Source organism: Haemorhous mexicanus, chromosome 2, assembly GCF_027477595.1.
Source record: "Haemorhous mexicanus isolate bHaeMex1 chromosome 2, bHaeMex1.pri, whole genome shotgun sequence".
Taxonomy (NCBI): Eukaryota; Metazoa; Chordata; class Aves; order Passeriformes; family Fringillidae; genus Haemorhous; species Haemorhous mexicanus.
The window spans coordinates 33,265,022-33,290,299 of record NC_082342.1 but is presented as its reverse complement, the minus strand read 5'-3'; the positions used below and the strand labels follow the sequence as shown (position 1 = coordinate 33,290,299).

Below are 25,278 nucleotides of genomic sequence, written 5' to 3'. Positions count from 1 at the left end.
CACATAGGAACTATTATATTGATTCGGTGTTGGCATGAAATACTTGAGCCCTTAAGAGCAATCTCACTGCATCATACTCAGATGAAGCTTGTGGGCACAGAATTTGAATACTGCTTTTCTTTTTCTGTGTGCATATGATGCAGTTAGATAATGATTTTCTCAAACAGTGATGCTGCTACTATCTGTGTGTTGTTAGCAGTACTTGAGTAGAATGTGATCATGAAATTGGGCTTTTGCCTTTTGTTTCTGCTGTTTTGTACATTTATTTTGGCTTTCCCATATTTGAAAGCAGCAGAGCAGAGAAAAGAGCCTGGGAGGTGTCCTATGTGATGTTGTGGCTAAAGCTTTTTTAATCTTATCCTGAAACATTTTGTAATGAAGTGTGCCTTTTGTTATCTTCATTGATTGTTGAAAGGGTATTTTAAACTGGAGTCAGCTCTGTTTTTAGGTAAAAGCACAAAGTAAAACAAAATAATTCTGAGTGCAAAGCTGTAGCCAAGTGAGTGCGAGTTATTGAGGATTTATTTCCCTCAACATAGTTAACACTCATTAATTTACTTGCTGCTGTGTCTGGTAGCAAGAAAGCATTCAGTACACTTTGTAATGCTTGTCAACACAAAAGTTAGGGGAAATTGTTACATGCTACTGCTGCTGATCTGGCAATCACCTGCTCTGTTGATTGCTGAATTTTATTTGACTTGCAAAATAAAATTCATTTACTCCTCTCAGTTTGGCTGGTATCAAAACTCTGTACCTGTTCTGATCTGTGTGGAAATGAATACAGACAGATCTGCCAGATCTGTCCATCCCATGAACAGTGGGATGGAACTGTCTTCTGTAATTCCAGTTCCTCTCAGCTGTGGCCACTGCAGTCTTGTCAGCGTGTTCACATGGAATGCTGTCAGAAAAGCAGTGTTGGCTCACTGAAAAGAGAGGGAAGGGTGAGCCAGCACCGCTCTCGCTTAGTCTTCCTTACTTCTGGTAGTGTTTTTTGTGAACCCTATCCAGCCCCAAAAATGAGAACATATGGTCTGAAGAGAACTTACAGAAACCAAATTATTTTATGTGTTACAGTTTAAATCAAGATCTGTAACTTTACAGATTGTACGGCAAGTTAATTTCCTTTAAGATACTTTTTAGATATTTTTGAAAATGCAAATTTCTGCTAGGGTCCAGCAATTTCCTGTACATTTATATCGATTGCTTTTGTCTTTGGGAAGACAAAAGTGAAAAGTGCAACTGGACTCCAGTGGGAAGCAATTTTCTCTGCTTCACATCAGGTTCAGTTAGATTGTTAAAGGCATAGTCAATACAGACTGTCTGCTACCTGAAATATTTCATCCACTGGTCATATTAGCACTGAGCATGTGGTAGGGAAAAGACAACCTAAACTACAGATGAGCCTTTGACTCCTTGCACTCTTCTCTGGACATCAAAGACATCAGGTGTCCTTGTCATATGTACTGCTTGCAGAACCCCCTCCTGGCAGTGTATGAAGTTATTTTGCTAGTTGCGAATCCTTAGGGCCTTGGATTTTTCCTTGCTAACCCAATTCCTCCTCAGTCTGGCTTCCTCCTCAGTGGAAAAAAGAGATACGGCTTATCTTCCACTTTGCATATGGCCTTGTTTGTCTTCCTTATTTGTTATAGTTGCTTTCCCTCAGTTTTTCTAGGATGTTTTGGTTTACCTCCCTCTAGTTCTTTTGAAATCACTGCATCACAAACTGTGCTGTCTGTTTTATTAGCAGTGCCTGTCAGAAGACTAAATAAATACACACCATGAATACTCATTTGTTTGGTACAGTAATTGCCAGAACTGTTTACAGAGATATTTACAGATGGTTGCTAGACATCGTTTTGTCCCAGTCTAATTTTCCAGCATTTCAGATACCAAGATAACATCACAGCTCCTATCTGGCAACAGTGGCTTCTTTCCTGACTCTTCTGATACCAAGATTGTTTCATCATGGTATATGAAAAAAAAAAAAACCACCATAATACTGGTGAAGCAGCCCCATTTCTTTCTCACCCTGATAGTAGCTGGACCATGGAGGTTAATCAACACAGAGAAGGATCGGACCTGACCTCAGTACTCCTTTTACTAAACCATTCTGACATCTGTTTCTCTACAGGTTTCTTCTTCTTGTAGTGAGTTTGGTATGAGCATATTGTTAAAATATTCTAGATATGAATTGGAACATTTCCTTTTTTTTCCTTGCTTCCACAATAAGTATTCCTCAGTCTTCTTTCAGACAAGTCAGTGAAAGCTTTTAAAATGTGTTTTCTTGGAAGTGATGCACGACTCAAAGACAGCATGCATCTGTATTTAAGCAGTCTAATGCCACTGTCCCATGTTTGTTTTGGGATAGTAAAGTCATTTGTTAAATCTGTAGCTGGCTGAATTTTCTTACTGAATATTTACGTTTCTTCTTGAGCCAGTGTGATTGCCTGTTCTGCGTTTCCCCAAGACAGCTCTCTGGATGGGAGGGAAAAGTGAGATTCAGTTAACTGACAAGTCATCTGCCTCCTGTGATGCTTCTCACTCTTCTCTCTGTAGCACATGTCTGCTCTCCTACCCCTTTTTATTTGTCTGGTCTGGCCCCTTCATAATGTCAACTCTTGTTGGTCTCTGAAGAGAATGAGGCTCAGCCTTGTAGTATTTCCAGCAACCTGCAGGTGAAAAGTTTCACTTGCCTGAGGATTTTTACATCTTGGAAAGTAACGAGATAGAGATGACTCAGGCAATGGATGGATAACCCCATAAAATATTTTTAAAATAATACCTCTTGACAGAGTATTTGACAATAAGTAGGAGGTGTTCCCAGTTCACTGGGAGATGTTATTTTCCAGGCAGTAGCTTCAAAATAGAACCTATTAATAGAAAGAGATAGGACAGTTTTAAATATTACCAAAGAAATAGTAAATCTGCCCTGAATTAGTTGGAATACTATTTTTCTCTGGTTAATCTAATAGACTTACTGATTTTTTTCCTAATGAGTGCTGAACAAAACTGTTTTTCCTTTATTATCATTGCTATTTCCCTATTTATTTATTATTGCTATTTATTATCATTGCTATCACAAAATTCAACTTCACTTTCAAGAAGTGCAGACGTTGCAGGGGGCAAAGAACTTGTTTGCCTGCCTTCACTCCTGTTGTCTGTTTTATTTGAGTATTGCAGTGCTTGTTCTACTGACAGCTTAAGCAATACAAGGTTATTAGGAACTGGAAACCATGCTGCAATCTGATGTGAAATAAGTAAAATTGGAAGTTGGTTTTACTCCTTTGTCAGTTGTCAGTGATGCCAGATGTCGTGAATTAAAGAGGGAAGTGAATGCCCCAGAGTTTTGTGCTGTTTTAACATGCAAATTGATCAAGAGTAAAATGCTTATAGTCCAACAATTACCAGGCTCACTTCACACATACACACTGAACGGGTTTACAAATAACTTCTCGAGATAGTTTCTTCAAACTGATCCCATGCATCTTTTCTCAGATGTGCTTTCAACAGCTGAAGGAGAAGGATACAAGTGGATTTGCAGAATCTAGTGTAAGCCCTTTTTGAGCAGATGGAGAACAAAGTGAGATGCACAGTGGTTGTGGCTGTGGCCTGTAGCAGATCTTAAAGAGAGTATGTTAAGTCACAGTAACTTCTTTGGGGCTGGAGAGGTCCTCAGTCCTGTTACACAAATTTGGATGAGGGTTACTGATTGTTGCCTCACCACAAGTCCTTCAAACATCTGATTTTTTTTTTTTTTTCTGGGGGTGGGGCAGTTTCCTGCTGCTTTTATTTGGCATTAAGAGATATAGTAGAATTAAGCAGCTGTGGTTAAAATAAACAAAGCGGATAAAGCGGCTTCAGGAGAATTGGCTCAGGAAAAAGGAGACAGATTAACAACATGTAACCAGCAGAGGTGCCTAGATTCCATAGAGTTATGCCAGTGGGTGCTAAGCATTGCAAATATATATTTGATGGATTGACCAGAATCTGACTGTGCTCCTTGCTGGGCAGAAAGTGTCCGTGAATAAGTAGTAGGGACTTCCATCTCAGAAGAAAGTATTGCAGGTGCAAACCCCTGTATTTGTGCAAATATAGAACAAATGAATTTAGCATATAGCTTTAATCAGCCACATAGTTCTGTTTTAAGAAGGCTTTAATGCAGTTGCTCAAAAACTGGAGCACTGAGGGAACTCAGCTGATCACGATTACATTTGTTTTTCTCTCTACTCTCAAAAGAATAAAATAAGATTTCCGGTCTTCTCTGATACATTTCCCTTGGGGCGTTGGTATACTGGAATTGGACTGTTTGTTACTCTGAAAACTATCTTGCTAAAAACTGTCTCTTCCTGTTGACATCTATGAAAATTGTTGAAAAGTTTCCTTCTAGCTTTCAAAGTCTTGAGTGCTAGTGAATCAAATGATTTTGGAAAGATATTTTAATAATGAGGCAAACCAAATCTATTAGCCAAATCATGGTTGCTAACATGTACAAATCTTTTACTTTGTCGTGCTTATTGAGGGATTAGTAATTGCAGGTAAATTTTCTTCAATTTTTTTCTAATAACTGGGAGAGTAAAATTCAGCTCCCTCTCTGTTCTGCAGGTCTAATGGGATGAAATACAAACACACATTTGTTTTTGCACTCTCACTCAGATCTGAGTGTTTCTGTGGAGCAATGAATTCAGGAGATCTCTCTGTCCAGTTTGTTTTCAGATTGGATTTTCATTTCAAGTGAAATGAAGTGTATGGAAATAAATAGGAAAATAAAATAAATATTTTTAAAATAATTGCAGATTTCCATTTTGTAATAATGTTATTACATAGGGAAAAGCCCTAAACTTACATCTCCTGTCAAGCCGCTTCAAAAAGTGGTGCATTAAGAGAGAGCATTGTAATTTGCTGCCTGTTTTTAGTTTGAAGTCTGTAGATAGGGTCATTTGCAGGAATTAAAGAGAGACTGTGTTTAATCCCCAAACTTTGCATTTCAGAAAGATATCTTTTCAGTTATGTGTGTTTAGGAATAGGGCTTAATGCTCAGAAGTGCTTTGTTAGGCTGATGAATTCTCATTCATTATGGTGAATTGCTTAGAGAATTTTTCAGCTCTTATCTCCCTGCTTACTAATGAGAAAATGGTTTAATGTGAAGATTATGTATAATGCTTTGTTACTACATTTTAAATGAGCTATTATTGTCAGTCTGTTATCAGGGACCGTGTAACTTCACATTCTAATATATGCATAAGGTTAGTGTTTCTGTAGGAACCACAAGTCCTTTTTGGGCACGATGAATTATATAGTCTTTAAAAATTATACAGCCTTAATGAATTTTTTGTTAAATATCCTTCCAGTCATGTCTCTTCTGTGGAGTGACTGCATAATTCCTTCTTTTAGATTAGTTATTCACTGGTTTTTATATATGTTGTCTTTGACTTTTTGAACTCTCTTTTGTTTTTGATGTTTTTCCATACAGCAGATAAGTGGCTAGGGCCCTGCCAGTCCTTCTGATTTCAAGAGTTTTGCTATTTGATGTATAATATCCAGTATTTTTTTTCCTAATACTAGTTTCAAAGTTCTGCCTCCATTCTCCTTCCTGCCCTCTGAGTTTAACCATCACTTAACTGTGTTGTACACATTTTATTCCTTCTATATACATCATCTCTGAGTCCTCTTCACATGTTCAGTCTTTTTTGCCCACTGCACTTTGGGCATTGTGACTGAGACACAAAATAATGATAATGCCGACATTGGCACAACTAAATCTGACCTTTCACAGCTGAAGGCAGAGAAAATTTGTTGTTTTTTGCTTTGTTGCCTTAGTGCATGCCACTCAAAATAGCTGTGAAGTTCTGGGAGAAGAACTACTGTGGTTCAAAGTAATGCCTCGTTTGTTTTGACACTTTGCTTTTTTACATCGGTTTTTCCCAAATAATTTTGCAGGAAGTCTGTATTTGGGAATATCATTCTACAGGTTATGTTCCTTTAAATGAATCCTGTATTTCCTTTCTACTGCTGCATTTCTCCACACTTAGTTTAAAATACTGACAAACTAGAAATTTCATTAATGAAGTGCTTATCCCCAAATTATTAATGGCAATTGTTAGAAAATCAGAGCTGTGCTTGTCTTGGACACAAGCTGTGAATAATTTAGTGGGTTTATTCCTTACCTGTTCAGGTGGACACTGGGTACTGGGGATGGAAAAAAAGGATGGGTATGTGTTCATAGTTGAGAATACCCCTGGAATCAAGCTATTAATTGATATCTGAGAGCTCATTTCCTAACAGAATAATGGAAGAGGTGGGAAGGGACATGTTGAGGTCATATCATCTGCTGTCCATTGCTTTAGCAGAATCAGCTAGAACAGAGGCTGTAGAGACTCTGTAGTCTACAGACAGACTGTGGAGTGTCTAGTCAGGTTTGGAATATCTCCGCAGATGGAAGCTCCTCAGCCTCTCTGGAAACATTACTTCAGTGTTTGGTCCCCCTTGCAGGTCTTGCATGGAATTTTGTGCCCTAATTTGTGGTCTTGTCCTGTCATTGAGCACTCCTAAGCTCCCTGTTCTTCAGTGCCTTCTATCAGGTATTTATACAGATCAGTAAGAACCCCCTGAGCCTCCTCTTCTTGAGGACAAACAGTCCCAGCCCTCTCAGCCTCTTAAGAGGCTCCTTTCCCTTCCTGGTATTCACCAATGTCTGTCTTGTATTGGGGAGCCCAGAACTGGACACGGCATTCCAGTTGTGCTGGATTCACTGGTGTTGAGCAGGGGGAAAGGATAGCACTCAAAACTGCCAGGCACATTCTTCCTCGTGCAGCCCTGGGTGCTGTAGGCCTTCTTTGCTTTGAGGCTTTCTTCACATTGCTGGCTTCTGGTCAGCTTCTTGTCCACCAGGACTGCAGGCTTTCCACTGGAGAGCTGCTTCCCAGCCTCTCAGCCCTTGGTGTGTCCTACATTCCTCCCCAGGTGCAGGACTCTGCATTCCACCTTGTTGAACTTCCTCTCTGCCTGATTCTTCATCCAGTCTAGGTCTCTATGAGGGCCAGCTCTGCCATCTGCTGTGTCAGCTACTCGCGTTTATCTACAAACTTGCTGAGGGAACACTCTGTCCCATCATCCTGGTCATTAATGAAGAGGTTAAACAGTATTTGCCCAGTAGGTGGGGTCTGTAACCCTTGGGCACATCTCAGTGTGTCTATGTCCATCCTCCTTTTGTTTCCCTTGAAGTCTTGAAGTCTTCCCCCACTTCAGACATGTCAGGGCTTGTTCTGCAGTCTGATAAAGTGGGGGACAACAAAACAGCCTTTTACTCTTTATATTTACACTTTAATTATTTATTCCATTAGCTCTTAGTAAAGAATGTTCTGTCCATTTTACAACTGTGTTCAGCCAATCACAGAGCGGTGACGCTTGTTAAATGTAAACAAAACGGCAACTCCCTGCCATAAAATGTGTAGGCATTGGAGACACACACACGTGTGCTGATTCCCCAGCATGGCAAGCTCTTCCCATAGGGTTTCCACAGGAAAGATGTTTCATGTGTTCATTAGAAATAACATGGTTTTGTATTTTTCACAAATTAGGAAGAACATGGTAGCTGAGGGAATTATAAAATCATAGAAATGTTGCTTGACAGGAATCTCTTCAAGTCATACCAAGTGGTGCTGCTGCTAGGGCTAGCTCAGGTCAACCATCATTGCCTGTAGCAAAGCATTGAAAAGCTCTGTGACTGGAGATTTTGACACCTTTTTGGTAACTTCTTCCAGTGCTGTACTAATTTCTCAGTGAAAGTTTCTCCTAAAGTGCAACCTGAGCTGCCCTTCAACTCAATAAAGAGAAGTTTAAGCCGTCCTTGACAAACCAAGCAAACCCAGGTCTTACAACTTCCTTTTCCAGAACACATCCTTTATTGAAGACTCCAGAGTGATCAGGGAACAGCATCCATGTGGATGCCATGGGACAGGGAGAGAGAAATGGCAAGCGTTTCTCACAGCGTCTTGTGAGAAATTTTAGGGAAGCTGGAAAGATGTGATAACCTGTTAACTATAAACAATTTGCAGGTGCTGTTTTTCTACTTCATTTTTCTGTTCCTCTCAAGGAGTGCATGAGAAAGATGTTTTAGTTAGCTAGCCAATAGAATAGAATCTATCGTACCACTCTATAAAAAACGCGCGGTTCTTTTGAATAAAGCACTTCTTTGCCTTTGCTACGATCCTGCCTCTCGCCTGTTCCTGCCCTGACCCCGGTGCATCCAGGGCAAAGCTTAAGGCTTCTGGGACACATTTCAAAAACAGACTGATAAAAGTGTCAGAATTTAATGCTCCTCAGGATAGCTCTCCCTCTGCTAGCCCCACAGAAGATCACAGTCTCTGATGCCTCACTTGAGTTTGTCAGGACCATCCCAGGAGTACTGCTTGGGGGAGTGACTCTAGGAAGATAATAAATGCTTTCTCTGGCAGATGGATTAAGGAAACTCAGCATTTGCACGAATTCCAGCTCTGTACCTTCTATGGCACACAGGCTGTCAGTACAGCTGTTACAGAACTAGACTCAAAGACATCAAAATGATTCCCTTGTCTTCCATCAATGCTCAGTTCATAGGGATGTTGTAGAGGAGTTTAAATCTGCCACATTGCTCTGGCAGTAGCACTAAGTAGGTTTTATTTGAGTATGTTCACCTACTTCCATACTCTAATTTTCTAGTATATGGCTGAAGAACTTCTCAGGTTTTGGTGTCCTTGCAGTACTTTAGATCGTATTTAGAAGATGATCTTGCTTTGCAAGAGACCTCTGAGATTGTCAGCTGTTAAGTCCCAGTTTTGATTAATCCTGTGGATTATCTAGACAGTGCAGGAAAATTTATCTAATCTTACCTGAAAATCTCCTTTAAGCACCAGCCCTTTCCAGAGGTGGTTTAACCACCCAAATCCAGAGTTGGCAATTGGCATCCAAAAACTTAATTTGCAGAAAGCCTATCTCTGTTCTGGAGTGTGTTTTGAAGTGGTGGAAACCATGTAGTTCTCATACCTGCCTCCTTCCAGAACTGTTATTCTGATCTGTAATACATTAAGTTACCATAAATGAAGGAGAGGGGGAAATACTCAAAAAAAAACAACCCAAAACACACAAAAACCTCCAAAGCCCAGGATCAGAGTGAGAAGACTGTGCTTCTTTATAAGGGCCATTGTCTTCCTCATCTGCACACTCATTGGTCAGAGAGCCAGTTAGAGAAATGGTGGAAAATCTCTATCTTGAAGACCTGAGATAGGTCACTTTTATCTTACGGAACTCACCAAACAGAAGGATAATATTACTGACAGCTTTTCCAAAGTGTTGCAGACCCCAGCAAAGGGGAGGGTTTTAAGAGCCGCCTGGACACTGAAAAACCTTTCTTTGCTAGACTTTGGTGGTGCATTCTGCTTGTCCTCGTGGCTTCTTCATGCTTGTCCTTTTGTTGCAGGTCATCTTCCTCTTGATTTTCTGTTTCAACAGAAGTCTGTCAGAACCTAATTCAGAGTGTCTTTTTGTCACTGCAGTTGTCCTAAAATCAGTTTCCAGCTCTGACACTTTTTTTTGCAGTCATGCTGTCAGTATTTCCTTGTAACAAACCTCCTGTGCTTTTTGCCATTTTATGGGGCCATATATAAGCTGTAGAGTGTATTTTTCATTGTATCATTTTTGCTTCAGGCAAGATCTCCTGCTCTAACACAGCACAGAGGAAGGTGGGGAGCTTTCTGCTCTCTGTAACTGGGTCACAGATGGCCATGGGCATGTTATTTGAGGTGGAGTACAAACTGAGACACTTACTTCTTTTTGTCCCTTGTGGTTGTCTCTCATTATTTAGTTTCTAAATGTCTCTGTTCTATTCCAAGTGTGTTAAGAGCTCTCCTGGTGTTTAAGCAGCACTAGAAGGTCTGATGTCAAGAACAAACTCTTTCTCTCTCACACACCTATTTATGCAGCTTTTCCATCAAGCATTCTTTGCATGGGATGGAATAACTGCAAAAGTCAACAAGAATATGGCCTCATCCCTTCCCTCCTAAGGAAGGTAGTGCCTTCCTTATCAGTTTTCTTTTTCTGATGCTGTTCAGTGACTTCAATCAATAAACATTATTCAATCAATAAATATTACCAGAATGGCATTTCCTACCCCTTCCTTACCCCAGCTTGTTGCCACTTTGTAGTTTTGCTGGATTCTGCAGACATTATCTTACTCTGAGAAGCACGAAATGTCATTATTTGTGTACATGCTAAGAAACCACAAATGCTATTACCAATATCAAAAATTATCTAGCCCTTACTGACAATTGTGGGCACAATGCTTGATTCTTGTGGCGTAATTAATGAATTTACTTCTCAGTTGTGTGAATCAAAATGCTTGCTAATATTCCCCTTGTTCCTGTCATTGGAAAGGACTGAGACACAGGCTGTTGGGTTTTCTGACTGACCTCTAGAGTTGTGAACATTTCATTCACATCCTGTCTCATAATTCCTCCCAGGCTAGATAATCCTGTGCACAATCTCCTTCTGTACAATATGTCAGTCTTGGCATACATCTGACCATCTGTGTTGTCCTTTCCTGGGTCTTGTAAACTCTTCCTGAATCTTTTTTGTGGTTAAGGCAGCTAAACCTGGGTATGGCGCTCTGTTGTGAAAGTTTGTATTGTTGTATTAGTTCACATAATGCTCAAAAATGAGGAATAAAATAAATGAGCTTCTTCCCTGTTCTGGTGATAGCACTTGTCAGGGAAAGGCTTGTTTTGGGGTTTCTTTCTCTCTAAGTTTATCTGGAGTTCTAATTTCCCTCAAAGTATTTGATACTCTTAATGTTCCCTAGAATGCTTTATGTTTTCTGGACACAGTGATGAGCACAGATAGACATTGAGGTAGTGAAGAGAATTCAATGTGTGGGAGAACCTGTGAGGAACACTGGTGTTCCTTCTGCTTTTAAGCTCAAAATATGTGTACCATAGCTTGGATGAATTGCCCTATAAGTAAAAGTGACTGACTTTATGATAGTGTTCTGCAGTGACATAAACAGCAGGGGAAGGAGAGATTTGATGGTTGCCTAGAGGATGATGATTTCTAATCATGAGAGGGAAACGAGCCAACATTTTTTGAGAAGAAAAATCCAGTGAAATTTATTACTCTGTTGAACCATTTCTCTGGGGAAGGAATGTCAGTGCCATCACTCTCACCCAATTAAATACCAAGCAGCATATATTATTTAATTATATGGTGAAAAAAGGAATTAATAAGATGACTTGATATATTTTTGCTGCTTTCACACTCCGGGATTCAGTTGTTCCTAACAGAAAGAGGTGGATCCTGTGAGAATGAATACTTGTCAGAGCATTTTGTAGCGTTCACATTGTATAAAAAATGAGACTGGTATAGAATAAAGTGTCAGTGAAAGGTATTTTATTGCTAGAATCCTAGCCAGCTTTGGTTGGTATGGTTGTATGCAATTAAGTCCCATGTCAGTGGAATTATTTGGGATTTTTTAAAGAAGCACGAGTGAAAAAAGCATTTGTCATGGGACCTGAAGTTTAAAGCATAAATTTTAGCTTCAGCAGTACTGCTATGCAGTAGAATGGCAGAGAGGAAAACAGAGAAGAAAGCACAAAAATCGAGGAACTGTGAAGAGAAGAAATACGAAATTTGTCTTACACTTTTAGTGCTATTTGGTATGGGATGCCACCTTGTGGAAGTTTTTATGTTGTCGGGTCTTTTATCAAATCTCTGACTTACTCTTCAGGCACTAGAGAATCCCAGTTGCATAGATCAGCCTCTAACAGCCCCTCCATCACCTGATGTTTTATGTAATCTGAACTTTCAGTGTTACTCTGCCTGCCCTCATTTTAGCAATTAGGTGCTTCTAACTTTTTATAAGTAAACATAAACATGAACTTTCTGGAGTAATCTCTTAGCCACCTTGCTCTTCTAGACCAAATCTCTTTCAAGGATAGTGCTGCAGGATTTTTTCAAATGGTTAAGAGATGCTGGCTAGGGCTTCTTTCTTCTATTTCTTTTGGATTCTGAGGTGTCATTCTTTATGGGCTGAGCTTTGTATTAATCATATGTATTCCTTTTTGTCCTCTACTTGTCCTTCCTTGGTAAGCTTTTTTCCCTGAGCTTGCTCTTACCACCACCTTGTTTATCTGCAGTGATCTATTGCTTTTGGCCTAATGCTTCTAGAGTTCATTGCACTCTTTCAAAACACTTGAGCTAAGGTTGTGACTTCTGAACTTAATAGAGTATGAAAATCCAAGGAACACATTTGTGAATGACCTTTTAAGTGTGAATTCAGGATCTGATGGAAAGTTATACTGAACAACAGTTTTGGTCTTTGGTAGAAACTTCTTTGGAAACATTTACAGACTCATCCATGGAGTGTCATGAAGTCATTGAATAAAGTGCCATCAGCTAATGGCAGTGGCAGCCCTGGCAGCTTAGAAATGCCATTTAATACTTTAAATGAATGTTGTGTGGTGAGAGCTGTTCCTGACCTCCTGAACCATTAAGCTCTCAGCCCCTGCCCGCAGTTCTCATCTAACGGTGGAAACAGCTGAACCACAGGGTGGATTCCTGAGTGAGCTTGAGGCACCAAAACTGCAGCAATTCAAGAAAAGAGTAGATGAAATTTAAAGCAGGAGCAGTAGGGTGGCTGATTCCATGACAGTTTGAACCTGTGGCCATGTCCATGGGGTCCTGCAGCAGAATATGATCAGGAGGCTTCTGTTTTGCATCTCCCCACAGCTCTTTACTACTCCAAGTTCACACTGACCTTGCTGACATATCATGAAAGGCAATGAGAAATCAATGCAAGTTTATTGGAGAGAATGTGGAGAGGATGAATTTGAGGAAGAGATGAAAGTCCTCCCCTGCCACATGCATGTGTGTATGTTTTGTACCAGTCTTTTCATAGGGATAGCAGGTGTTTGACTTTCTCCCACTACATACACTCCTGTTGCAGCTGTATCCAGCTCTGTTATAGGACACAGATGTTGTGACATTTATCCATACCTGGTGATGCAAAGCTCCCCAGCCACTCTGTGGAGTTACTGTTTGTGTGTTGAGTTTTGGAAGAAGAGGTGCTTCCCAGTCTCCTTACAAGAATCCTGAATGTTTCCTCTGTATTACCCAGTGCATTTGTTACTCTGCTTCCCTTGGGAATGCCTGTGAGCATCTTGCATAAGGCTTGAGCTTCCTGTAGATAACGTATGTAGAAATCTGATTTTGGTGACATTTTGTGATCACTGGCTATCAACACTAAAGCTATGAGAAGTCGTATTAAAACCCAACCTGAGTACTGTGACTGGGCATTTTATGACAAATATTTACTGAAATTATAATTTTAATTGTAAATGTCTTCAGGACTTCCTTGCCTCCCCTAGGATGAGGCAATACAGGACTGGATACTCTGAGACATTGCAGATGACTGCACAAATGAGTGCAGCGGAGCATTCGTTCAAATAATATTTTTTTATTTTCTTAGAGAAAAATTGCATTGGGTTGCTGTTGGGACATCACTGGGTAGCCCTGGTTTCATATGCTAAGTGTCTTAGAAGGGAATTCTGCCATCCAGTGGCTTTTAAATAGAATTATGAGTACAGGTGACATGACCAAGTCTAAGTACGAACATTTAATTTTACTTTGTTTCAACATCAAGCCACTGAGAGCATTACTTCAGAACATTTACCTGAGAACTTTCTTGTTAAATTCTTTCTTTTCAGAGTTTCAGAGGAAGGAGACAATGACATTTCTGTTAACAGTGAAACCTTTCTTTTGTTTGTCTCTTTGCAGTTATGTGGCTGTGGTCTGCTGGGCGTGGGCATCTGGCTGTCAGTGTCTCAAGGGAACTTCGCCACATTTTCTCCCAGCTTCCCATCGCTTTCAGCTGCCAACCTAGTCATTGCCATTGGCACAGTGATCATGGTGACCGGCTTCCTGGGCTGCCTAGGTGCTATCAAGGAAAACAAGTGCCTGCTGTTGAGCGTAAGACATCAATACTCCTTTTCACTAAGAACAGTGGCGATTGCCTTGTTATTATTTATTTGAATGACCTGTGCAAAATAGTCTTGTGGCTCACTGTGACATTGCCCTTGGCTTTCAATCTTCTGTAGGCTTGCAGTATGACATCCCACAGCTTTGGTCACAGTGATATCAATGGTCTATTAGCAAATGAGTCCATGTTCCTATGTGCCCTAATGTATTAGGTAGCAAAGCCAATTGCTATCAGTCACTTCTGAATGGTGAAACATGAACTGTAGGATCAACCTGGATAGCTCTTCTGGAAATGTCTGTTGGAAGAACTGACTGAAAAAATTTTTTGTTCAAAGCCTCTCATGGCTATTTTCTACATTCCCCTTATCTAAGGCCTTTGTCAGAGGATGGTGGAAACCATCTAAACCATGGTTAAGAAGTCAATGTCTCTGTCAGGCCTTATCAGTAAAAAATAAATTGTCTGACCCTTTAAATTCTCTGACCAGCACTGAAGCACAGAGGTTGGGAACCTGTCTCAGAAAACACAGTGTAAATCTTCTTGCATAAAACCATGAGGTTTCATCATTAGCTTCCCTTACTAATGATGGGAGGTTATATGGGGGAATATATAATACCCCCCTGCCCCCAGTGTAAATATCCCCCTCCAAAAAAAATGCTGGGAAGAGGAGAACCCCCCCTACAAGGAGAGGGGTATTGTGGCAGAAGGTGGGAGGAGGGCTTTCAAGCCAGATGGGTTCCAATTCAGTCACAGCTTACAAATCCAGATGCTGTGACATTAAGGAGCATATTTTTCTTGTGCAAAACTCTCTCTCTTATATGAGGCTGGGGAACAGCTGGGCAGAATTCCTTAAACCACCTCAGGGAATTGAACTGGAGGCAAAAGGTGCTCCTAGTTTTTTGCTATCTGATTGGTTGGTTTTGTGTGTTGTACAGCTAGGAAAGCAAACAGAGATTAGTATTGAAGTCCACATGATTCATCCACACTAACTGCAACACCAGCTTAATTTTTAAAAAAATATTTTATATCTTTAAAAGGTTCTGCAAAAGTCATTTTATACTATTATGACTGTCATGAGTTTCCATTTGAAGAGCTAGCTGTGCTCCATACTGCTTCTTCCCCAGTGTCTGGGGGTCAGGTGGCATGCCTCTCTGGAGTCCACTAGGGCATAAAGGCCTGAAAATAAATGCCTCCTGGTCCAGAAAAGTAGTGAGAAACAACTAGAATTCACACTTGGGATGCCTCTGCAGAGAGAGAGATTTCAGATACAGAGCTGGGAATAGAAGTGCTGAGTAATATGACTATTCCACAGTCATATGTGGTTCAAGCCCATCTGCTAGGGAATCATTTCTGAGGCACGTCACATTCATCTTTGCACTAAGGGATTTAGCATCTGTCCTGCAGTCTGTGTGAAGGAAAGAGACTCCCAGGACTGTGTGCTGTCACAGCAGTCAAAAGGAGCAAGACAAAAGCATGGCTGAAACCTGCAAACTGGTAGTGAGCCTATCATCTTCATAGTTTCTAGCAGCTCCAGGTTTACTCTCTACTTGGCAAATGTGTATACACTCTCTTTTTTTCTTTGTTCTAGTTTTTCATCGTTTTGCTGATAATTCTCCTGGCAGAGCTGATATTAGTCATTTTATTCTTTGTTTATATGGACAAGGTAAGCAAATATGCCATATTGATTAAATATCTTTACTAGCATGTAAACCAGGTTTAGTTTTTTGTTTGATTAAAGTATGTGAGTTCTCCTGGATCTTCACTTCAGTGAAGGTTTAACCTTGAGATGTTAGCTGTGTATTGTGAGCTGCTTCTGAAGGGGGAGGAAGAAGTGATGAGGAGAAGAAGCAGGAGACAAATCCTTGAAATAAAACCATGGTCCAGAGCCTCCCTTTTCATTTTGTCCTGAATAGCCTTCAACATGTTTGATGTCTGCAAGAAGCTGATCATCTTATAGTCCTGGGTTGTGGAAGGTCTTGTTTAAAACCTTATAGCTTCTTAGGGCCAGCCCTTGGAACAGGACTGGAGGAGAGAGGCATGAGATATTTACAGGTTATTCCAAATGCCACCAGTTGTCTCACTTGACTGGGCAGTCCCAGAGAGTTTGGTATGAGTGCAGAATGGATCAAGAGGTAGTTTCTCATAAAGCCCATTAATAGGAATCTGCTGTCTCTTAGCGACTGAGTGAAGTAGGCACAACTGGCTGGCCCATCAGATACATAACACTGCAAAAGTGACTGGGGAACTGGAGACCTCTGCTAAACACAGGGCACAACCTTACAGTATGAATATGTCCAGACTTATTCTAAAACAGCTCCTCTCAGACCTTTATCTCTTCTCAGGTTGTCATTGTGATGCCTGCTACTTTCAGGGAGCTGAGGTGAACTGCTGATTTTGACTGGGTTGTAAAAGAGGGATGAAACAGATCTTATAAAATCATTGACCTTTATGCCAGGATCATAATCCTTTCTCTTCTACCAGCTCACTACTTTCAGAGGCAAGGCACATTCTTACCTGCATCCAGGACTCTGGGCTCACTGAAATTAATACAGGAAATGGGACATCTCAGATATCCTGGTCAGCATTGCAATGTTGTCTTCTAAAGAAGGAAGAGCACATTTGAAAGTCATAAATCCTACAAGCTTGCTCCCACAAGGAGAAAAACAATAATGTCTTTTGTCTACTGATTTTGTACTGGCTATTGACTATAGTCTGCCTGGACCCATGCAAGGATAACTCTGCTAAGGGTGGAACTCAGGTTTTGGGATATTAGCAAATTAAGCAGGCCACAGGTTAAGGCAGGAGAGGCTGCTGTGGGGTATTGCCTCTGGCAAGGTTACAGCAAGCTCAGCAGAGATGCTGTTCATGTTCAGTTATTTTGAATCAGATGATGACTGTATAATGGACTTACAGCAGAGGTCTCCTATCTCAAGAGAATTAACCTACAGTTTTGCAGTCGAGGGAGAGATAAGGCCTTGACAGCTGCCTAAAGGTCTCAATAATTTGAGAGTCCTTTTTATCCTGGTTAAGTTTGTGGTGAGAGAAAGTAAAAGATGGACATTCTGTATGTGTCTGTACCATTTGGTCCTTTCCTCTGAACAGCAGTGCATTGACTTCCTCTGTCTTCTACATGGTGCAGGTCAGTGAGAGTGCAAAGAAGGATTTGAAAGAAGGTATGAAGCTATACAATTCAGAAAATAATATTGGACTGAAAAATGCATGGAATATCATTCAAGCAGAGGTAACATATTTTCTCAATAGTAAAAAAGTAATGATTTGGTCATCAAGGCTGCTGCAATGACATCCATGCCTAGTCTAAAAGATGGCTAATGAAGGTTTTGATTTCTGATTTTGCTCTCTTGAGCATCCAGGGAATACTGTGAAGCCCGGGAGTACTGTGAAACCCAAGATCAAAGCGTACTCTGTAAGGTGAAAGATGCTCACCTCTCTGGGATTCTCTGTGGCTATTACAGGCATAGAGATGATCTGTAAGAGCAAAGAGGTAGCAAAATCTGCATAGGTGGCACTGCAGCTTTGGCAGGATTTTGCTTTTAACAGTTGCGGGCTTATTGTTTTGGTGTTTGGGCTCGTGTCGCTGTGACAAGAAGATTTGGGTCTGGAGCCATTTATTTTCTTTGGTTTTATTTTTCTTTGTGTTTTTCAGTATTTGCTTTAGGTGATCAGCAACCACAGAATACCTTAAAACTACAAAAGTGTTGTGGTGGCCTTTTTGAAAATACAGAGTGGTTTGGTGGAAATAAAAGTTTGTGGTTGTGCATGATTTACAAATTGTGCTAGTTAATTTATTAGTTCTTTACTTCTGCACAGATGAAATGCTGTGGTGTGAATGACTATACGGATTGGTACCCAGTGCTGGGAGAAAACATTGTTCCAGACCGATGCTGTATGGAAAACTCCCAGGACTGTGGACGGAACTCTACAGAAGCCCTGTGGAAAACGGTAAGGCTCACTTTGGCCAGGTCGAGTCTTTGGTAGGGGTGGGAAGGAACAAAATAGAGGGAATGCACGTGAAAGAAAATGTGACCTTGGGGTTTCAATTTTCATCTTTCATCATTTCAGGGATGTTATGAGAAAGTCATGAGCTGGTTTGATGACAATAAGCATGTCCTTGGCTCGATTGGGATGTGTGTCCTCATAATGCAGGTAATACTGGTCTGATGTTTTTCAACATAGCTTTGATTTGCTGTCAGCATTCTTGACTCTGCTGTGTGAAAAGTGATGCTCAAATGCTTTGAGTTAGAATATTACTTCAAAAATTTCAAAATTATTTCAAAGGAAGAAGGTCAGTAATCTGTCCTGCAAAGAAGACATGCTACACTGCAGTTTTGCTTGCCCGTGTTTTGACTTCAGGGTACCTCTTTGGAGTTCCTGTATTAAGCCATCTGTTACACTGTCCTTTCAGGAACTGGTTGATTTTTCATTTTGAATGCAAGTTCTAGAAATTACCAAAATTATTCAAATAATGGCCACTGAACTAAAGAGGTTGATGTGTTTTAAAAAAAATGAGTGCAGAAGTATCATAATAATCTGTTACGGTTTTGGGGTTCTTGCTCCGGGGAAGTGGTCACGGCACCAAGCTTGCCAGAGTTCAAGCATTTGAACAATGCTCTCAGGCACACGGTGTGATTTTTGTTATCCTGGGCAGGGCCAGGAGTTGGACTCAATGATCCTTGTGGGTCCCTTCAGGATATTCTATGATTCTATCGCTGCCATACTTCTGTGGGAGAATATCTGAATCTGTGATTGCGAATTGTGATCTTTTCAGTCACAATTACCTGACTAAACAAGCACAAGTTGTTGGGTCAAAGGGAAGAGTGACTTGTATGTACTGATTCAAAAAAATTGTTGCACATATAACAAAGAACCCTGAGAGGTTTTTTGCCTCCATCTGTGCTCTGACAGATACAACCATGGACATCACTATGTGCCTGAACAACATACAGTCAGATTTACTGCTCAGTGTTGAAGCTTGAGACATATGGCTAGTGTAGAATGACTGTTCAAACTACAGCTGGGTCATGAACACAGGTCAGCAGCGCAGTTTTGGCAACCTTCCTGTACTAAAGCCCTTACTGTTTGTTTTCCTTCAGATTCTTGGCATGGCCTTCTCCATGACACTATTCCAGCAGATTCACAGGACTGGCAAAAAATATGATGCCTAAAGCCTCGGAAACATTATCACATCAATCCTTCTGTTTCATCATAAAATGAACACAAAGAATGACTTCAAGGAGCATCACGCCTAGCCCTGCTGAGGAAATCCGTCCCATTGACAGATCCACTTTGTTGTTACTTGTCCAGTTATTATTACAACTTATTTGACTCTTTTTTTTCTTCTGTTTCACATTTGCCATTTATTTGCCAAAGAGGGGGGAAACTCCCCAAACAAATGGATTTTCTACACAAAATCATAGATCTGCTCTAAGAATGTTTCTTAACTTAAGAAAATGTTTTGCTCTACTAATCCATGCTATATGTGCAAAAATTATGTGTGTTTGACTTCAAGGGAGAATTCTTCAAAGTCTTCCATTAGGTTTTCAACCCTTATGTCTGCTTTACTGGAAGACTCGGAAAAAGCCACTCTGAGAGTCCTAGAAATTGGAGCTGCTTTGCTTTGCAGCTTCTTGTACCTTACGGTGTATACTTTTTTATTATGATAATGATGATGATTATTATTATGATGGATATAGCTTAGAATTTAGTTGCCTGACTTATAACTTCTTACTGTTTTTGGTTTTACACATCTATTGTACATTAATTTGGGAACCGCTGTGCGATCTCCAGAGGACCTGTTTTTGCAAAGTTGGTAGTAGGTGCAGGCAAAGACATAACTTTTCTCAAGTCCATGGGGAGGCAGCACCTACCTTTATCAGGGCCCCTGATGCCCTTACTGTAACAAAGGTATTTCCTTTAAAATCAGAGACTCTTTCCTCAGATGGAATGCAAAGCCTTCCCATTGGACCAGATGATGAGCTTCCTACTTCTGCAAGGCAAAGTTCCAATGCCTTTACTCACCCAAAGCAGTGCCTGGCTGCTTTATGTCATGCTACTTGAAAGCTAAAAGCACTGACTAAGCAAGTTATTGCCAGCAAAAAGGAGAGAGATTGCAGTCTGACCTACTGGCAGCAGACTTCACTGACTGTGTTGTCTGCTTCAGAAAGTTTGCCCAAGGCATGGCAAGCTGCTGGATGTGAAGGAAGGGGATGGCAATTTGATGGCACCATTATCATGCCATGGCCTTTGTTGTAGGGATTTCCTCAGGCTAAAGACAGCTACCTCCCTGAGCTAAAAAAGACAGTTTGATTATGAGTGACCAGATGATGCAGGAAAGGGGCAACTTCCAGAACAGCACTGGGAGATGGTCTGTATTGGCACACCTTCAGTAGAGAATTGTATTTTGCTGACAGATCGCCACGTTCATCCACTGGGGTAGTTTACTCAATGCATATTTTTACCAACATTCCTGTTAGAAAACTTGAACATGTATTTCTCCACGTTGAATGCTTCTTCATTGCAAGGGGCCCCCACTTACCCGTTGTTACAGGTTTTTGCTGTTTTGTGAAGGAAGAAGGAAAGGCTCAGACAATGGAGGATGCTGTGATTAAACTTCAGTCAGGGCTTGACTGGGCCCTGAAACACTGTTTTTTGCATAGACAGCTGTTAGAAGCAACCTTCAAAGGTTTCCTCATCCAATGTCACACCCAAAGAGGTATTGACACATAGGTGAGATGGGGTTTAGTACGACATTATTGGGCTGAGTTTCAGAAACTGTTGAGGATGAAGATTTTGTGCCTTTCAGAGCCACGCCATCTCAAACTACTCCTCTGGTAAACAAGATTCTATTAATATCCAGTCTGAATATTCATACTTAAAGCTCTATAAAGATGTAATTTTCAATGTATCATTCAGCCTATCTTTTTCCTTGTGGGCTGAAATAGCTGTTGAGCCACTTTATATCTGGGAGGTTTTAGTCCCCTGTTTATCTTCCTAATAAGTCCTGCATGCATCTGTACATCTGGCAGCAGTAGTGTTTTGTGTGGCCTACGTGTCACTTTTTTGATTTCCTATGAAATCAGTGTGACAGGAAGGAGTGTGAATGTGTGGGAGATAGAGATGAATTTGGGGGTTGCAGGGAAGAAGAAGGTTGCTATTCTTAGAGTACAGCCTTTGCCCATATGAGCACAATGCCCAGATTTCACACAGCTCTGGTTTCCCACTGAAGCAGACAAGGCCATATGGGTTCAGCTATTTCACTTGGATAGCCCTTGAAGGAGTCAGGGAAGAAGCAGAGGGAAAGCACAGAAACTGAATCCAGTTTTACTTCCATTTCTAACAAAAATTGGGACCAGGAGCATCTGAGCCTCACTGGAGATGGCTGTTCCACGTTGAAGAAGGGGCTCTGATGCCCAGTGTATCTGCTGCTACATGTAAGACTGTATCCAAAGTTGCTAGGATGTGTTCCCATTTTTGCAAGAAAGACAGGATGGTTTTCGTCTGATGGCTCCACTGCATTCTTCCTTTGGGAAAAGGTGCTTAGCTTTCTCTAGATTTTTCTGGTGCTCAAAAAGAGCCAGGTGCAGGGCTGAGTAGGAGCATCATCTCTGTCCTTTTGGGTCGCACAGTGGTACCTGCCGCATCTTACATTTTAATCTGCAGTCAATTTTTGTACAAAAATGGTAAAATATATTAGTGAAAGTAATAAGGAAATAAAAGATGTTTATGAGTAACTCAGAGACGAAATGTGTAGTTGCAAACTCAGCTACTTTGCCTTCCATCCAAACTTATTTTTCTAGAATGCTTCATTCCATTTCATGATCTAGAAGCGTAGATCCTGAAATCTTTTTTTAATGACTACTTTAGGCATTTTAAGCACAGTATTAAGGGAGATAGTTACATGAGCTTCATGTATTCATCTCTATGAAGCCACCTACAGGAGAGGAGTCAAAAGCAGGACTGATTTGTGTCTCTAGCTGACTCTCTGATGTGGGAGGTGATGACAGACATCCTCAAAGAAGCAGAAAGGTAATACCACTTTCCAGGCAGCAAAAAACAACTCTGGAATGTGTGAGGTTGCAGCAGTCAGTTTGTCAGAGAAGGCACTAATTGTCCTGTGAACTGGTCAAAGGGAGCTTTGACTCATGTATGTATGCACTTTTTTTGCTTATGCTGGTGGGTGGCTGCCTGTGTGTTTTCCCCAAATGTCACTCTGATTATTTAACTATAAGTTTTTAGCATGTTTTTAAATAAAAGCTGATACTGAGTAAAAGTATCTTTAATATACACAAATATTGATTTGTATAAATGCATACCTTCCTGTATCTCTAATTCATGAAAGCACAGTTCAAGTCTGTGAAAGTGCTGTTTCTCTGAGTGTTCCTTCAGGCTGTAGCATACCTGCTGTCTTACTGTCCTTCATGATCCAGAGCTGCCATAGAACTTAAGCAGAGACAAAACAGGAGAACTGCCCGAAGAAGCTCTGTTTGAAAGCTGATGAAGTGTGAATTAGCAGTGAATTCTGCTCACTCCTGGTCATACCAAGGCTGTTTGTTACAGGAAACCCAGGTGGAAGGCACTAAATAAAAGTGCCCATAGCTAAGTAGCATGTGAAATGCTAAAAGACAATGACATAAATGTCTCCGAGATGACAGAAGATGCCTTGGATATGTCATGCTTTGTGTTCCTGGACTATGGCTATGTTAGGCCTACTCTCCTATCCTGTGTCCACCTGCTCCATTTCTATGCATGAAATACAACTCACACACAGGGAGGGTGCAAGCACAGAAGGCAGCCAGACTCATCCTCGTGGTCTTTCCTGGGTGACATATTGGTCAGGCATAGAAAAGGCAAGGAGGAAAAGGATGTTTTCCCAGGAGATGGTTCTTGGGAGCAGCATGGAATAGGCCACACATAATTCTGATGTAACTTCTTTCCATAAGTTGAACAGCTTCATCTTGTAGCTGGCACAAGGAAACCTGGAGATGTTTGCCTCTGGGCTAGCCATCTGTTGTGCAGTAGAGAGTAGACACTAAGAAACAACATGCCATTCCCACCGGGTGATGTTTGCACCAGTGTTTCTTCTATGCAATACCTACTTTCGCCTTTATATAAAAGATTTTTACTAGGATGATATAAAAATAAAGGATTTTTAAAAAGGTGCTTCTTTCAGCTCATTTGTTTTCTAACTCCACCAACAAAACTGAAAAGGGACAAAAAAATTTAAATGAATAAATTCCAAAATGTGACTCATGGAGATCTGTTCCAGCTCCACTGCAGCTGAAATCCAGAGCTCTTGAAGCTGTTTCATTTGTGAAAAGATTCCTCTTCCCTGCCTCCACCCCTGCCTCCCCAGTCCTCTCTCATCCTTCAAAACAATATTAAAACAGAAAAAAGTGTGGAAAATCCCCAAATAATGTAAAAATGGTTTTGGGAGCCTGATAGAGGAAAGATTGCAAGGGTCACTGAGAACACAGAATAGCTGAAGTAAGGACAAAATAGAAAGCTTGAAAGACATTCAGAGGACACTGAGAAGTCTTGGACAAAATGTGAACACTGATTAACACTCAGATAGAGAATGATTACATTCACAGAGAATGATTACATAGCCCTCCAAATGCCAGGAAAGTAGAAGATGGGCTGAATCAAGAGCCAAACAGAAGTGAACAAAGACACGGAGAGTCCGAAAGAGATTCTGAGTGCATACACTAGCCTCAGGGAAGGGAAGAAAGTCTGTAAGTGCTCAAGAAAACAAAATGCAGCAGTGTCAGAGGCCAAAAAAGAAAGAGATAAGACAAAGAACCACCTCAGAGAATACAGAAGAGGCTCAGTGATAACAAGAAAGTATCAGAGCTATTAAAGGAGCTCCAAACTACTCACTAGTACCAAGGGTGGCCTTTAAAAAAAGGAGGGGGAAGAAAGATTGATAGTGCCCCAAAGAGTAGCATCAAAGAAGGGAAAATCAGTCAAAAAATCTGTAAAAGACTCGAGAGAACACAAAGTAGCAAAGAAACTACAGAAAGCTTGAAAGAACCATGATGAACACACAAGAGACTTTAACAATAACAAGAAAGTATCAGAGATTCTGAAAGTGCTCTAGGAGTGTATGCCTGCAGCTGCTAGGAGAGGAGAGAGGCTAAAAGAGCAAAAGAAAATAGCCATGGAGAAGGGAAGAAACAAGCATGAAGGCTGAAAAAGTCCCAGGAGAAAGAAGAGAAGCTGCTGAGATGCCATGAACCTTGAAGGAAGACTGAAACAGCCCCAGAAAATCCAGTCAAACTTCAGAAGGAGGGGCTGAAGGGTGAGTGGGATATGAAACAAGCATAAAGACTGAAAGTGCTCCAAAATCCCCTTAGTGAGAGGAAAGAAGAAACTGATAGACAGCCAGAGCAGCTTTGGAGAGGTTATGGAAGAAATGGAGAGGTTGGGAGAGTCCCAAAGAACAAAGCAGCCTCGCAGATACTGAGAGATTAGAAGAAAGCAGGAAAGAACCTCACCGAAAAAAGTAGCATGAAGTCTGCAAATGCGAAGGATAACAAAGATTAGCTTCAGAAAGATGGAAAAGGTAGGCAAGAAAGAGTCCCAGAGATCATACAGGAGCCTTGGAGAGGTGAGAAAATACTGCAGAAAGACTGAAAGAACCTTGAGAGAGCAGAGAGTAGCTTCACAGAGACCAGTTAGGCTGGAAAGCCCGTTGGAAAACATGCTCTTGTCCTTGTTCCTCAAAGCAGGGGTTCATGCCATAAAAGCCAAAGCTCTGTCTGCAACACTGGTTGTGCAGTCAGGTCTTAACCTCTGGCTTGGGGGCTCTCCTGCCCAAGCTTTGCCTTTCCACTGGCAGGACCAAGGAGAACAGCTCCTGGGCTCTGGTGCCCTATAGCCACTCTTGGTGTGCCTAAGGTCTCCCTTGACAGTAACACTGGTGCACACATGGAGGAGCAGGCCAGAGGAGCAGGCCAAAGTCCAGACACGCCTTTGTGCTCTCTCTGCAACAGCCCCAAGTCTGACCTCCCTGCAATCAGGATGTCATGTGAGGTATAAACAAGGTCAGTGCCTCTGTACCCTGCAGGAGGCATCTCCAAGCAGTGTCCCAGCCCTGGCTCAGGCGGGGGGCAGATGCAGCTGGTTGTGGTGCATCCCTTGGCAGTTCACAGCATCCTGAGGTAAACAGTGTCAGGCTGAGTGCATGGATTACAGCTCGGATGCATGTGTGCGTGCACATTTGAGTATGGGAATGTGCTGTAGCTGTGTGGAAGCCCAACTGT

General features: G+C 41.2%; 1 protein-coding gene across 4 annotated transcripts in view; it reads left to right on the top strand.

Annotated features, from left to right (window-relative positions):
* TSPAN9 (tetraspanin 9) overlaps positions 1–23,176 on the top strand; it is a 168,722-nt gene extending 145,546 nt beyond the window's left edge. For all 4 annotated transcript variants that reach the window (XM_059838314.1, XM_059838315.1, XM_059838313.1 and 1 more), the window contains 6 exons: positions 13,801–13,992; positions 15,588–15,662; positions 17,139–17,240; positions 17,828–17,959; positions 18,080–18,163; positions 19,111–23,176. In XM_059838314.1, coding sequence (XP_059694297.1) covers positions 13,801–13,992; positions 15,588–15,662; positions 17,139–17,240; positions 17,828–17,959; positions 18,080–18,163; positions 19,111–19,182 — 657 coding nt within the window. In that variant the 3' untranslated portion in view covers positions 19,183–23,176. The remainder of the gene's footprint in view (positions 1–13,800; positions 13,993–15,587; positions 15,663–17,138; positions 17,241–17,827; positions 17,960–18,079; positions 18,164–19,110) is intronic.
* Positions 23,177–25,278: the final 2,102 nt, after the last annotated feature.